This window comes from Abramis brama, assembly GCF_963993115.1.
Source record: "Abramis brama genome assembly, chromosome: 18".
Classification (NCBI taxonomy): domain Eukaryota; kingdom Metazoa; phylum Chordata; class Actinopteri; order Cypriniformes; family Leuciscidae; genus Abramis; species Abramis brama.
Genome location: NC_139980.1, coordinates 3400558 through 3417664, shown reverse-complemented (window position 1 = coordinate 3417664; position 17107 = coordinate 3400558). Strand labels below are relative to the sequence as shown.

The 17107-nt window shown below is 38.2% G+C and overlaps 1 protein-coding gene across 7 annotated transcripts in view; it reads right to left on the bottom strand.

The window, feature by feature from the left end:
• Positions 1–17107, bottom strand: part of snx14 (sorting nexin 14) — a 53046-nt gene that overhangs the window by 17291 nt on the left and 18648 nt on the right. For 3 of the 7 annotated variants that reach the window (XM_084092005.1, XM_084092006.1, XM_084092007.1), the window contains 5 exons: positions 14860–14992; positions 12540–12732; positions 12353–12436; positions 12166–12266; positions 9532–9640 (listed from right to left, as the gene is read on the bottom strand). In XM_084092005.1, coding sequence (XP_083948131.1) covers positions 9532–9640; positions 12166–12266; positions 12353–12436; positions 12540–12732; positions 14860–14992 — 620 coding nt within the window. Of the gene's footprint in view, positions 1–9531; positions 9641–12165; positions 12267–12352; positions 12437–12539; positions 12733–14859; positions 14993–15322; positions 15434–17107 lie in introns of all 7 variants that reach the window. The other 4 variants (XM_084092001.1, XM_084092002.1, XM_084092003.1 and 1 more) reach the window with 2 other exon arrangements.

Below are 17107 nucleotides of genomic sequence, written 5' to 3'. Positions count from 1 at the left end.
CACAAAAGTGTGTCTGCATTGTGTAATTAGGGGCATTTTTTTTTACTTTCTCCATTAAACCAAGTAATGCATGCAAGAACTCCTGCACTGTCAGAAAAAAAAATGTGCACAAATTGTACGTTTAGCGGTACAACGGTTCCCTTAAAGGAACAACTTTATACCTTATCTACTGCTAAAGAAAACCTTTGGTATTTATTTGATACGATAGCTTAAGTAATGAGAAATAGAGCTTCAACAAGTTCAGACATTTCCCAAAAGCAGCAATGACTTGAATTTCTTTACAAGACTGATAGCATTTTATGACAATGCAACCGACAGCTACAGTATTACATCAGATAATACAGTGTAAATGCCCTGAGGAACAATTCCAATCATATTTGCTATGGGAGAGGAAGATTACTATGTCCCAAAAAAAAAATCCGTTTTAATTAAGATTATATTTTTTACTCCATTGGCAGATGATTTTGCTTGCTTGCTTGCTTTTTTTTTTGCCATTTTACTTATCTATGTAAATGCATCTTGATTTAAGGAAACAGGAAACAAGACAAAAATACTAAGTAAGAAAAGCATTTTTGCAGTGTATAATTTTGCATTAACAAGATGTGTAATGACCTTCCTGTTGTTTTCTAAAGAAGGAAGCAATGGTATGCATGACTGAAAACATAATGTTTTTGCAAGATAGTAATTTTTACAGGATCCTCCCTTTCCCAGAGAACGACATGTTAATCTCCCATCTAGTCCCCCCCCCCCCCCCCTAAATGGTAAAAGCCCAGGTGCCTCATTAATCAACAGTGCATACACACAGATGTGTGCGTAATGAGTACGCAAGAACAGTTTCACACAAAGTGTACCATCTACCAACTTGAACTTACATGTAGGAATGTGTGTAAATATAAGCACAGCTGTGCTGCCGCGTGTCCTTTAATTGCAAATACTCTATTACTAATGTCATAGTTCAAGTGTTTATTGTCCTACTCCAGTAGTAGATATTTCCAATTTGTGACCTTTTTTTTGGCAGCGGTTTTAATGTCAAACCCTTTCTTTGTTATTTCTGGCTGTGTTTTTTCCTCTGACCCAACAGAATTAACAGCAGCCGTTATTTTCTCCCAGGTAAAAAAATTTCTTTTGTTTATGTCGGAAATGAGTGGCCCAAATAACACTTTGTGGTTTTCTTCCACTTGGCTGACCAGCACGTCAATTTCTGTTTCTGAGAAGTTTCTCTTTTGCCTCTCTTTGCCATGATTTTGGTGAATACATTCTCGTGATTTATAAAGGGAGGTGTTTGTGACCGTATATGGTCCATTGGAGACGTTTCTGAATGCAAATGACCGTAAACGTGAACAAGCATGGTGCTTAAGAAAATGTGGGATTTATCAACAATGATTTCTTACTGGTGTGGGTAAGAACCACGTGCACATGTTTGATAAACATGGATTTATTTGTACATTCGTAGGTCTAAATATAGAACCTTTTCTACGCACTGTTGATAAATGAGGCCCCTGGGGACTGATGTATAAATGTTGCGTACACAATTTTCCACGCACATGAGGATTTATAAAAAATAAACTAGGCATAAATGTGTGCGCACCGTACGGACACTCTAGACCGCGCATACACACTCTTTTACTGGAGTGGGCGAAGTAAACAGAATGATTTAAACTGCTTTACATCTGATATACACATTTAGATCAAGTATTCCACTCTCATTAAATGGAGTTAAGCACTGACATTCCATGAAGCAATTATCCAGAAGTTAGGCTACAATATATATTTATTTTAATTTAAATATAAATATTTGTAGTGGATGCGCTGCTTTTGCATTTATGCATTTGGCAGACACTTTTATCCAAAGGGACTTACATTGCATTTCAAGGTACACATTTACATTCTTATCAGTTTTTGCTTTCCCACGCTCTACTGTTTGAGCTACAGGAAAGCACTTTTCCTGTGGAATGCACTTTTTGAATACTTTTCCTGTGGAATGCACTTTTTGAATACTTTTCCTGTGGAATGCACTTTTTGAACACTTTTCCTGTGGAATGCTGTGTTATAATGTTTTAACTACAGCGATGATTGCTTGCCGCAATTGAATTGTGTTCTAAATAGCAGAACTCGTGTTCTGAGAAAATATGTTCGTGTGAATAATGATCAATGATGAGCACTTGCTCCGTCTAAGAGATATGGCTTAGCAACAAAGACAAAACCTCTGCTCACGCAGGTGCTGTTGGTGTCGTGCGCAGACAGACAGGAGCCTAATGGTAGCCATTTTCGTGCTCTTCCCAATATAATGAAAAATACTTTTGTATTTGAAGGACAGAATTTGAAGGAAACGGTAAGATATGTGTGGTGGATTTGATTTGACACACTCAAACCAAATCCACACTCGCGAGCAGACCACAAAGCTCAACTCAGATAAACACTCTGTGTGACTGTGGTGACCAGAGTAAGCATTTGTTACATCCTAGGATTTGTATATAAGTGGGAGTGTTTTTTTTCTTCTCTGCTTTCTTTGGATACGTTTACACGACAACGATATGCTTAAAACTGAGAAGTTTTTCCTTTGAGTTTTCTGCGCACAGACGACACCATCATCAAAAAAATGATGCGGCACGACACGGATCCGCAAAAAAACGACTACAAACGTTGTATTCTGCTGCCAGGCCATTAGATGGCGATGAAACACTACAGACTGAACACGTAATACGCATGTGCATGACGTCATCGTCCTCAGAGATTCGGGTTTTTGTTGTTTACACAGAGACCGTTTTCAAAAACTTGCACTTTGAAACCAAAACGCTGTTGTCGTGTAAACGAACGGCCAAAATGCATACAAATTTTTTACGTTTTTAGTTTAAAACGGTGTTGTGTAAATAGCCCCTTTGTTCTGTTTGTTTTCTTTCTCTAAAACAAAGACTATCAGGTGGAGTTCAATCATTTGGTGATCCTATCCTGATTGATTGATTGATTGATTGATTGATTGATTGATTGATTGATTGACTGATTGATTAATTGATTGATTGATTGATTTGAGGATCCTATCCTGCTATCCTGATTGGTCCACTGGAGGAGTTGTCTGGAGTTACAAGGCAGAGCTGAGATGTTTGGAGTGTGGAGAACTGGAGCAACAGTCCCTTCTGTTGACTTCATGTTGGTGTTTGTGTTAACTTCTTGTTGTAATATTCCAAAGAAATTATCTTCAGTCCTCTTGTAAGAGATTCTCTATTTATTTTCTTTTGAAAGCTGTAGGGAGGTGGTCCATTTTTTCGGTTAATCCTTCTGATCTTGAGACATAATGCACAGCATGTGGAAACTTGCGGCAGTTATGCTACAACAGCAGTAGACCATGTAAGGTTCACTTCTGTCAGCCAAGAACAGAAATATGAGTGTGCACAGGTTTGCCAAAAATAGAAACACTGGAAAAACAGCCTGGTCTGATGAATCTCAGAATTTGACAGCAAACGGATTAATCCATGAACTGTACCTACAGTGTGTGAACAGTCCAGGCTGGTAGTGGTGACGTAATGGTGTTAAGGGAAATGTGCCAATGTCTTGGTACACTTCAGGCTATTAACACCAATCAGTCATCACTTAAATGGGCAACACTATTATGTTAGGCCCAGGCCCAGTACTCGTGAAGTATGACTTTTCAGGTCAGCCCGTGTACTTAAGCTAAATTCTCCATATGTTGTGATTTCCCAGAATCCCACTGAATGTCCGGGACACGCTCTCAGCTTCTTAGCACAAACCCGAATGAGTAGATGCACACCATCTAGTTTTATACCCGTATGTCCGATGGAGTGGCGCATGCAAATTCCACTCGCCAATTCGGCTTTTCTCAAAGTATCAGAGGTGTTTGGGGCTTTTAAGTGTGACCCCAAGTGTCCGTATATCGACACAACGTCTCGTTCCCTCCACCAGGGAACAGGGGTTACAACCAGGGGCCTTAAGCATCTGGGGACCCGTTTCAATAACTAATATGGGGCCCTGCCCACATAAAATGTAAACATGAGCAGAAAAAGCAAGGATTCTTGTTGGTTTGCATCATATTATTTTATTACGCGCACTTTCAGCTTCATGAACAGGCACCACTGGCATGTACGTTTCATTTCCTATTCAAATTATTTCCCTGCTCAAAAAAAACAAAGTTTTAACCTTACGGAAAAAAGGCAAAGTATAAACACATAAACTACCGGTATTTATTTACTTCAGATCACCGTTCGCGGGGGCGGTAAACGTCGCCATGGTAACCGCGGCGCGACTCAAGTTCGACCAATCAGAGACGTCAGTGTTTTGCTTAGAATTATGGGTAGTGTAGTATTTCTCCAGAAGATCGCAAATAACAAGGTTGATTTTTATACTTTGTGGCTTTTATAGGAGCAGAAACTTTCGTTTCACAACCTCGTAGCTCGTGGTCAATCTAACTTGGATGGTTTAGGGGTCTCCAACCTTTTTTAGCTACTTTTTAAAAATTAAAGTGGCCGAGAGCTATATGCAATAATTAAATCTCTTAAATAATGTCTCATAACTCTCATATTAACAACTATGCTAACTGTTTTAGACCTAAACGAGTTATTGTAGGCCTATATATGTCACCCTTAATTGACATATAAAAAAAATTTATTATACTGTACAAACACATAATTATTGTTGATTTTATAGTGCATCATAACTAGAGATGAAATGGTATGAAAATGTAATTTCATGATTATAGTGAACAAAATGAGCATGGTTATCACATAATCCTGTTCAAAAAGTACTAATACTACACAATAAAATCAATTCACCAAGTTTTATGTCGAAAACCAGCAAATAACAAATAAACTTACCATCAACATGCACTTTTTGTTTACATAAACATTAAAATAGTAACATTAAAAATGATGGCCAAATTTGAAAGGAGTGTCTTGCTACTAACATGTACAAGTTCAAATAAAGTTTTGACAAAAAAGTTTTTATAAAAAGATAAACCTCGCATATTTCAGCCTTTAAATCATTTTTATAAAAAGAATGATTCAAAAAAGACAAAATACTGACATTTACACATAAGCTTATCTTTTATTATTAATAGTAAAATTCGGTCCGATTTTCCCATGGCGTCTGTCGTTGCTATGTCATGCGCTCTCCACAACGACAGACAAGTTTTAATAGCTAATGGATTTCCACCACCGAAAAACGCTTGCTGTAGCTCTGCTAGAAGATTTATTTACGGAGAAGAAAAAAACACCCGTAGTTTGGGTGCACCCCCATCCTTCATATTGACTCGTTGCGCATGGAAAAAATTAGGCGTCGCTTCAATTATTTGAAATAACGAACTTGAGCGCGCAAAAGACGCAATATGTGAACGGCCCTTGGCGAGCTACCTCCAATCAGGCCACGAGCTACTCTCGCGAGCGACGTGTTGGAGACCACTTTAGACATTATGTCTGAAAATAAATATCCTAGGGAGAAAATGAATGGGATTTTCCTGTTCTGTTGGGGGCCCCCTTGGAGGGCGGGGCCCGTTTCAATTGAAACGGGTGAAACATAGGTACTGTAAGGCCGCCTCTGGTTACAACAGTAACCAAGATGTTTTGAGAGCAAAGCGAGGACTGTTTTCCTATTAAGTGCTCAGTAAGTGTATTGGTTCAAATTACTCACAGTTCAGTTTGTATCACAGTACTCACGATAAGAATTAGACTTCCCGCGATTTGTTAGTTACAGTACTCTCCAACACTAAGTAGCGTAGTGTTTGGAAATCAGATTCAATTTAGTGAGACAGTTCATTTTCACAGTTCATGTAAACTTCTCAGTTCAAGCTGAATTTTTTGCCAAATTATTTTAATCCCAGTGTTTTATTTGTTTGTTTTGTTTTTCACTATATAAATAAGGTCAGTAAGATTTTTGTAGAGAAAAATATTAGTTTTATTCATTAGTGACACATTACATTGATCACATTACATTGATCAAAAGTGACAGTTAAGTGTTGCAAAAAAATCTATAAATCAAAGAATCATATTTTTTATACTTTCTAATCAAAGAATCATATTTTTATTCATTAACGATAAAGCCTAGTTGATGACGTATTTCTTTTTTTGACCCATTCGCAGCTCACGTGCAGAGCGAAATGGCGGAAGGTGTACGTGAAGCAGAGTAGGAGTTTATCGCTAAACGAGGAACTACCTCTACAATCTAGAACTGGTAAAGCGCACTGTTTCAGTTCATCCTAATGAATGCACAGTGTATCTGACACACAGCAAACACTAGTGTGAGGCGCCCGACTCGCTGCCGGTTTACTAAGAGCGCTCAGTGTTTCTCACATTGAACAGAATTAATGCTCTACATGTAAACGTTATTATTTGTTGTATTTTCCTGTAAAAAATAATGGAGTTAATTTAGAATTATTCAACCTTTATGAGCAAGCAGAAACTAATGCGCAAACGCATAAGTGATTAATATTCATGAACCCACCCCATCAATCCTTAGTTCCATTTATATTGTTATTAGTAATAGAATTTGTAGTAGGTATTATTATCTTATCAGTATTATTGTTAGTTTTTTACATTTCAAACTTGTAATTGATTTGAATGATTATTGTCTGATGTTTTTCAGTACAGCTGCACTATTTAAACATTGTCTGCACTTTTACAGAAGAAACGTATATCTGCAACTTATCTATATCTGCAAGGGCTGGTGTTTGGATTTTTACTGTTTTTTTTTATTAATTATTTTATGTAATTGGTATATATTAGGAGCCCATTTGACGATGGGTATGTTTTACTTTAGATCCGTGTTTGTGTTTCTGAGGCTCTCAAGACTACATGCAGCTATAGCCGCTTTCCGACCAGAGGAACCTTTTCACAGTTCCTAGAACTATTGGCTAAAGTACCCGGATGTCGGCGTGTTCGCGCCGCAGGAACTAGGAACGATTTTAGTTCTAGGAACTCCATTTGGAGGAACTAATTTAGGTCCTACTTCAGAGTAGGGTCTAAACCAGCACTATAGGAACTACCCGTGACGTTAGTGTTCGCTGATTGACCGAACGCAGGCGGAACACCAGCACCCGCTATTTTTAAAACAGCTATAGGCTAATGTAAACACACAGATTATAGTAGGGTGACCATACGTCCTGTTTAACCAGGACATGTTTGGCCAGGATTTCGAGATCGCCCAAAATGCCCGGGATTCGGCTTTTGCTTTCTACAGTAGCCATTCATTATGTTTACATTATTACATTATTTGACACTGACACGTACGTGCCAGCTTTGCAGGTCATGCATTCTGCTTCACACGGATCCCGATCGAGACGAAAACACAGGAATTTTCTTAGCAATGCTAAAACGCACATCAACCGATCAATTGTTTAGCGTTCATGTAAACACTACATTCAGATTAACCAATCGGAATTAATTCAGTCCTACTGAATCAAAAGTTGTGCATGTAAACAAAATGAATGGCGACGATAAAGCAAAAGCCGTATCCCGGATATTTTGGGCGATCTCGAAACCCCGGCCGGACATGTCCTGGAATATGGTCACCCTAGATTATAGCCTATATATTTACTCCAGAAACTAACTATACAAACATGGAAAACAGTGATAGATGGGTCTCTAAACCTTTATGCTGAAGAGAAAATCCAACGCAACTTTGAGGGGACCAAGTCAAACATGATTATGTATTTCTGCCCAGCTAGCAACACTGGACATCAACCACACGGCATAGGCTAATAACCTTTTTTTTATATCCTGTCTACTTTCTATAACAGTTCTATCTAATAACATATTAAACAGTACTGTTAGACAGATCGCTAACTAATAAACAGAGAATGCGAGCATTGTTTGCTCTGGCGTTCTCAGCGCCGCCAAAATAAAGGTCCGTCGCGCCGTCAAAATAAAAGTCACCGTGCTTGCGTCACTCCCTTACCCCTCCTACCAGTTCCTATGGCCACTTGGCCAGTGCGAACGCAAACAGCAAAACCGAGTTTGAGGGAGAGTAGTTCATAGAACTGTTTAGAAGTGGACAGTTCCTATAACTAAGTTCCTGTAACTACTTGGTCGGAAAGCGGCTTATGTCTTGTAGCCAAAAACAGTGGTGAATGGTACCATATTTATATCGTCATTGAAATCGTTATCGCAATAAATACCAGAAAATATTGTGATATAGTTTTAAGTCCATATCGCACATCCCTAGTGAGGATTTTTCCAATTTATTATATTAGTAAAAATATACTTTTCAATTATAATTGTGTTACATGCCCGAATCAGTCAATTTAAATGTGAATGAATTCTAGTAAAGCACAGAGGCAGCTGGCCTAACACGGCATACAAGGGTGCAGATGTTCTGCAAAGCTCGAAATAGCGAACATTTTGGTCGCACATGCTCCCGAAATTTAATCTGTGCAACCTCAGAATATATTTGGTAGTATCTGTGCAAATAATAATTGAGGTGCATCCTGTTTTAATTTCTCTACAAAACGTTTGCTAATTACTGCACAGTATTTGGCTGCAGTGAGTTGATACAGTGAACGGTCCACCATTTTATCACATAACCAATTCAAACTTCATCTTTACATTCTTAACTTTAAATTACAATAACTTCAAATTACTTTCGGATTACAATTATTCTAATTCTCAGTGTTACACGTGATGATATGGTATGATATGGTGATGATATATTACACTAAAGTAGGCTTCTTTTAAATGAACATTTATTTAAAGTAAAAGTTCTTGTTTGGCAAAATTACATTTCCTTAATAGCCTAAACACTGGCTTCAGCCCTTCCAACTTAAATTTTCACTGTTTCCGTCACTGCAACCTCCCAAACACACACATTAAATATGTTCAGCCCAAGAAAAGGCTGGATATGTTTATTTTTACAGATGTGATTTGTTTGTCATACAGACCGATACACCCCTTAAGAGCCATTACATATCACATACCCAGCACTTGATTCATCCTGGTTAACTACTTCACTAAAAACCCTCCCACACTGTAATTTTCTTTCTTTCCTTCCTTTTTTTTTTTTTTATTCTCTTTTTTTTTTTTATTCTCTTGGATCTGCTTTGCCTCCATTGCTACTTAATCAAGTGGAGCCCGCAACTGCGTATCTTAATGCGAGTCTGCAAATTATTGCCTGACGAAAAAAACAGAATATTTTCTGTTAAAGGAATAGTTCACTTAAAAAATGAAATGATGTCATTATTTACTGACCCGTTGTTTCAAACCTGTATGATTTTCTTTCTTCTGCTGAACACAAAGGAAGATATTTTGAAGAATGTCGGTAACCAAACAGTACATAGTAGGGAAAAAAAATACTATGGAAGTCAATGGGGCCAATTAACTGTTTGGTTAACAACTTGAGGGTGAGTAAATGATTTTTAAATTCATTTAAGTGAACTATTACTTTAAGCTTGTGTATATTTTCAGTTAAGGATGTTAAGTTATTAAGCCATTTCTCATGTATAGGTTTTTTTCTTTGCGTTTTATTTAATGACCACTAGAGTTGTAGTGTAGTTAAGCAGATTATGTAGATATGGTTAAGGGAGGTTCAGCCTACCTAGGTTGACATCTAGCGCTTTATCATTGAACTGCGTCTCAATGCTGTGGGGAGAAAGGAAATCTGCCAACAGCTGGCTGTTACTCAGTTCAGGGTGATGCAGCAGTTTCTGGAGAAAACACACAGAAAAAAATGTTTTAAATTACATTACATCAAATTAACACACTTGAGGACTTTTCACACTTGAAATAGTTAACCCTGGGTCATTATAAACTCTGAGTAAATGGAATACCTGGGGTTAACGATTAATCCTGGGTTTTCATAAAATTTCACACTGTACATTATCCTAGGTTAACGTCCTTATTTGCATATTCGAGGTGTCAGTGTCATTGACTGGATGATCTGTTTACATAAGGGCCCTAGTATTGTGCATCCTCATATTACACATTAGAGAAAAAAATACTATGGAAGTCAATGGGGCCTATTAACTGTTTGGTTAACAACTTGAGGGTGAGTAAATGATTTTTAAATTCATTTAAGTGAACTATTATTTTAAGCTTGTGTATATTTTCAGTTAAGGATGTTAAGTTATTAAGCAATAACTTAATAACAGACAAGACTGTACTATCAATGTTTTTTTCAGAATGGATCTTTCGGACTGTAAACATAAGAACAAAAACTGTCTCTTCTTCATTCCAATTGACGTTTTTTTCCACTGCCATTTGACATTTTTCTCATCAAATGCTGCAACGACTTTTTATACAACATGCAGTGTTTCTGTGACTGTACAAAGCACATGAATATGAGGCACACGATTGGTTGTCTTTTGCTAGCATCTAGCCTTAACATTCTAACACCGCATAGATAATTTACCCGGGGTAAAAATCAGGTTTTAGCATGACGATAACCCGGGGTTAAACGCAGTGTGAAAAGCCCTTTGGAAAATTCTTGTGTCTATCTCTGTGTAAATATTGTAGATTACCTTTTCTTTTCACATATTCCCCCAGTTTCACAGACAAAGGTTAAACTTAATCCCAGACTAAAATCTGTTTGAGCTGTTTTAACTGAAAGCATATCTTAAAGGTGCCATAGAATGGATTATTTTATTATTTTATAATGTTTCCTGGGGTGCCCTTATAATGTTAGTATGTTTTTTAGATCAAAATTTGTTATAATTTAGAAATAAAAGGCATATTTCCTAGCCTGATTTCATCCATTGATTTGAACACTCTGTTTGAAGGGGCGTGTCTGCTGTGAGACTTCAGTGTTGTTGCCCACTGCTGTGATTGGCTGACATGCTTGCATATGAAATATCTGGCATTACATGTAGAGCTATCTGGAAAACTTTTACTATTACAGCTTTTATATGTTTTTACTATTACAGCTATCGGGATTAACGAATCATGAGAAGTTTTTTTTTAAGTATTTAGATCTATTCCCATCACATAAAAGGTTTCAGTGATGAGCACTGAGCAGATGACAGCCTGTTGATCGCGTGAATGAAGATCTTATCACTGCAACGCGATATACTGATGCATAAACAGTGTTGAACGACTTTGAAAGAAAGATTATCTGTCTGAATTTGAACAATTACACATCAGAAATTCACATAACCCACTGGTTCTCCAGAGGCTCGGATGAAGGAGCAAAAAAATATTTTTGTGTTCATTTGTACAACCAAACACTGAGCAACTGCCATGCTTCGTTCGCTCGTTTGCAAGCCATGATGTCTCTCGAGGAAAAAACAATATCGCGCTGGATCTAGATAACACAATGTAAATTATCGTTAATAAAATCCCTACTTGCCGCTTGCGGGAATATAACGTTAGTTGAAATTGCCCCCTTCGTCCGTTTGAGACGCCGAGAGAAGCCTGGCTGCTTGATATTGTTGTAACAGTCCGTGGTGAAATGGGCAGAGCAACTAAACAACTTCGAATTAAACTGTAGCGGTATCCGATTATAGATAGATAGATTATAGATAGATCTGCCATTTTCCCTATGATCCTCCTCCTGCTTGTTTCTTCACCTGCAGAACTTCTGATGATTCGGCTGTGCAGTTTCGCCTGGCACTGAGCATGGGCTGGCATATGCAAATTTTTAGAGGCGTACATATTAATGATCCCATCGGTTTCGTCACAGTTGGTGTTATGTGGAGATTCGCCCGTTTTTCAGGGGTGTTTTTCAAAAACGAGATTTAAATAAGAAAGAGAAAACTATGGTGTTTGAGACTCACTGTATGTCATGTCCATGTACTGAACTCTTGTTATTTAACTATGCCAAGATAAATTCAATTTCACATTCTATGGCACCTTTAAAATATGTCACTGCCATTGTTTTGTTTTAAGGTGCACTTCAGTAATGTTTTTTCTAAGGCACATTTATTAAAGATGCTTAAATGTCCTAATTGAACTAAGGCCTAATCCTGGCTTAATCTAAGCCCTGTTTGTGAAACCAGGCCATTAAGTAAATTATGCTTTCAGCAAATCATTGTTAATATTTTTCTACCTTGTTTAATATCCATTTAGCATTTAACTAGTTGTAATGTTATAACTCACACTGCTAGAGACTTTGAGCCTGTAATTTACTTTTATAAATTTATAAGTACTGATTTTACTGATGTAACATTATGGCAGACGAATTAAGTTTATACTTTGTTAATAAGATGAATCAAGTGTACAAGGTCAAGTAAATTACCTGTAAATATTCCTCAAATTCACCTCGTTTGGAGGACAAGAATTCATAATTCTTTGGTCCAATGATTCTTTTGGAAGGAAGTTGAGCATCCTGGAATGGGCCTGTAATGCAAAATCAAACTACAGAGATAAACAAACCACAAACATGTAGACTCAGTCATGAAAAGAGAGACAATAATTAACTTTACCATGAAACTCTGTGAGTTTAGATTCAAGCACATAAAACTCCACGTATCTTCTGTAAACAGACCAGCTCTCGGTCTCATGCCCCACTGCAAAACAAACAAGAACTTTAACAAAGGCCCTGTTCTCACAGGATATTGACGTATAAAAAAATGTTTATTTATTTAGTCTAAATGTAGTTTTTAGACTCACCATTCTTCCTGTCGTGGCGTTCCACGTCGATGCAGAAGACTGGGTTGCGCTCTTTCTTAACCTCGTCCTCAGAAAAATCCACATAAGGGATTGAGATGGTCCAAGCGGAGAGGTTGCGGGATGATCCTGGAGTTCCAACCCCCTCCACAGGCACTGGAGAGTCGTCCTCAAACACCATCACTGCCTCCTCCACCTGACCACAAAGAACAGCAAATGTTCAGCCAGCCATTTCAATTATTTTTAGCACCAAAATGGATTCCAGTGCCAATTAAAATGCATGCGTGTTTGTGTGCACACTCTGTAAAAGTTTCTTTTTACAATATGTTTTTAAAGTGTTGAGTATAAAAGCAAATGCTGAATTTGAGAAATCAATGGCAAATCAGAATGGTTTAAGGTTGTCAAAATCCACTTCATTCCATTCAAAACATTATAAAAGCAGACTAACATGCTAAATGCAAATGCTTTAATATAATATTTACTTATAATTAGCATTAATAATGAACTTATTTAAAGGGGCCATGGCATGGATTTTTTTAAATATTTATCCAAACATAGACCTATATATACACTGAATTAATAATAAATTGTAAATATGTTTGTGTTCAGCATTTTCTAGACTATTTTAAGTCGTAAAGTGAGCAGGATATATAAAAATGCCATCCCTCCCCTACAGCGCCCCACAGGTTTCCAATGTAAATCTGTCAAAAAGCCATTGGGGCAGATTACAAACTGCCCCGCTTATTTTTACGTTTACCTCATGTAAACCACACCCCAGATTAAGACGATATCAGTCCACTTCAGCTATGTGTCTGCATCAGGTCAGTAAGTTGGCAAGTCTGTTCTTCCTATGTGAAGTAGCGTATCAAAATGTAAGTATAAATTCTTTCATTTAAACATGGTCATATGAATAGCCTTTATATACAGTCGTTCTGTTGTGTTTGTTTTACGTTTGTTCCCTTATCAGTCGGTCATTCTCGACGTACGTTGTGACCGACGGATAGGAATCTCGCTAGAGAGCCCAATCTACTTCGAGTGAAACTAAACGAACCAATGCACATTGGCATGCAATCATTTGCATCAGCTGTTCAGCCACGCAGCGCGGGTATTTAATGAGCAGAAGGTGCGACTGCACTTCAGCTTTTTGCTGAGGAGCCGAGCGTTTCGATGCTGTTTAATCAACTGAGTGATCAAACAACGAGCAAGCTCTTCAGGAGGATCTCTCGTGTCTGGTGCGGGCGATACAGCGTGGCAGCGGGGTCGACTTTCTTTCTCTCTTTTGTTTTTGTTTTACTGAGCAAAACAAAAAGGCTGTTTTCACAGCTGGTAACGGTGCACCAAGAGCGCTGAATAGCCGTTCTTACGGCTGGTAAGACCGCCGTGAAGAGAGACAACGCACGACAGGTTGCACATTTCCTGTCTGTGTTCGCTGCAACCGTTCCCCTGAGTGCTTCAGTACCAAGGAGAGCATTCCCCTGAATATATTTCAGTGTAGACAGCGTCAGTCATTATAATCTGAACACACACCTGTATACTGTATCAGTTTAGATAAGCGTCAGTCATTATAATCTGAACACACACCTGTATACTGTATCAGTTTAGATAAGCGTCAGTCATTATAATCTGAACACACACCTGTATACTGTATCAGTTTAGATAAGCGTCAGTCATTATAATCTGAACACACACCTGTATACTGTATCAGTTTAGATAAGCGTCAGTCATTATAATCTGAACACACATCTGTATACTGTATCAGTTTAGATAAGCGTCAGTCATTATAATGGGTTTTATTTGCTTTTGATGTGACGCGACGCTCACATCCAGTGTAGGCAAATATCAGCAGTGAAGCGCCTGAATGGCAATGGGCGGGGCCTGTGGTGTAATGATGCATCACTATTCATCAATGTCTTGCTCTGGAGGCAGGGTGTTTTCACCTGGGTGATTTACCTGGGTGATTTCACAGATCCCACAATATCAAAACTAGCTGGAGCTTGATTAAATAAATGCTCCGATTTTGAGGAGGACATTTTAAGCAATGAAACTTGCAGGATGTTTTAATGGTATGAAGACCTTTTATGTCAAAAGATCAAGGAAAATTTGACTTCTGATGTCATGACCCTTTTAAAATATTCTTTTTTATTTTCACATAGTTAAAGAAAATACTTAAATAGTTCCAACAGTTGTTGCTATGGTACCGAAATTGGTATCGAGCACTGTGAAATTTTACTGGTACTGGTATTGACTACTGAAATATTGGTATTGTGACAACACTAGTTCTGAAACTGTTCATGTCAGCATGTTTCTAAATGTTTTGTCTCACCGTGTCGTCTTCTCCTTCAATCATGGCATATTGTGGTAACATTGCGCCCTCCATCGTGCTGCTCTTAAACACACCCTTTATCTTGCTGCCAATTCGGCTGATCCCAAATGACTCGCCACGCTTCGACGTGTTCCTGTGCGCAAAAACACACAGCGGTCACAAATTCTGAATGGTTGCTTAAAAAAAGACATACAGCACACGACACTGCACCAAAGTCACATGACCAATGACAGGGTATATAACTCAACAAATCATAATCACAGGAAATGATAGGTTTACCTAAGAACATGAGCAATACAGATACAGGCTCAAACAATGCAAGGCAATGCAGACAGTCCAGTAAATCCATGCAGCAATCCTGTTGCCTGTGCAGAACTCGGACCAGTTTTACCTCCAGAAAATGCTTTCTGACGGGCAAACTGGTCTAAGATGAGCATGGGAACATCTTCCACCCCAGACTTACTTCCTGGGGAGGGCTGGTGATACTGTAGGGCGACGTGTTATGACAGATGTGGGTGAGGCTCTGGAATTGACCACTGGAGACCTGTGGCCAGTGACATAATTCCTGTCAAGTCTAAATGAAGCAAATAAGCATGCCAGCACAAATAATGAGGGGGGAAAAAGAAGAAGAAAAAAAACAAACAATACACATCAGCTCTAAAAGGACACCTGGAGATGGGAGAAGACAGATTCAAATGCACATCAAATTATCATTCATTACTAATTCGTTTACATGAACATTTAAAAAAAAAAAAAGGATCTAGTGTCTGTAGCCATGCAAGTCAGCAGTTAGTTTCAGCTTCAGATGGCATTCGCCATTCGCTGACCGCCTAAATCCTATTGCAAACAAAACTGATCCAACCAGACTGCCCGACTACAACATAATATCCATGGTTCAGAACAAAACTGTGTTGATAATATAAGAGCTTGTGAGAAAGAAGTAGGTCAGAATCAAATGTTTTCCACTTCCAACTTAAACAAAGACAGAGCCATGTGCTCAAGCAGAAGACAAACAAAGAAAACATTGAACAAAACAAGACAGACAGAACTGCAGATGAGAACCCTGACAGTAACAGCTCATTCTGGCCGAGAACAGTTCAGAAAACACTAGCAGAAATGCATGTAGACTTACTGTGAGAAGAATTAATGTCCGTCCAAAAGATAAAAATACAGATTTCTTTTTTCTCAGAGGGAATTTTTTTTGTAACAAAGTCCTTGAATATATCTACAGTAGTTTGCATGCTTCTATGAACCTCAATAAAAAAAAATCTGTGGAAAACATTTGATTCTGACCTTTTAAACTTTGGCAAATCCAGCACCTTCTTTCTCACAAGCTCTTATTTCATCAACACAGTTTTATTCTGACTCATGGATATTACGTTGCAGTCGGGCAAACTGATTGGATTGTTGTTCTCTTCAACAATGTTGGTCTTTGTTTAAGTTGGCCATGTGCTCCTCATTGTTCATCATTCCCCGTCTACTGTTTTTGGGCTGTGACCACCTCTTCTCCTGCCATCTCTTGTCTTGTCTGCCAACTTGTCAATAAACCTGTAAACTCATTCTGCATGTGAGTTCTCTCTCACAGATCTGTGACAGTTCTATTATCAAGACTTCATGTCCCCACAGGAAATCAAAGGTCTGGTTACACAAGACGGGGCAGGGAGTGAATGTTAACAGCTCCACAAACTCCTTGATAAAAGCCGCAGCCACACTAGCGGACTTGAAACAACTCGAATTGGATTAGGGGGGCACACTTCAGACAGTGAGCCTGTCACACTCACCAAAGAACAGACAATATGCAACACACTTAAGAACTGCATTCAAGTTTTCTCTTTGATTTCTGTTTACGTGAAGCTCAATGAAATAAAAACTGGACAAAATAGCCACCATAGTGACCGCACAAACAGCAAACTGTTGTAATGGACTGGTTACAGTTGAATGATGGATTATCTCAACAGAAGAAATTAACCGGGGAATATTTCCATGTCAAAGAAGGTGGAGCCTCAGATCCACAACTACCTATTACAGACCAAAGGTAATTCGAAGGAGTTTACCAGTCAGAGCGAGCTATTCTGGAAAGCTATTTCAAACTCTAGAAACGAACTCCAAATGACTTAATTTTGGCCTGATTTTGTTCAAAATGACATTTTGTTCTTCGTTTTAGTTCGAAGTATAAGTACTGTATAAATCCTGTACTGCTGAATTGACTTGAGCTGAATAATCACACTATTGTCTTCTGTACAGATGA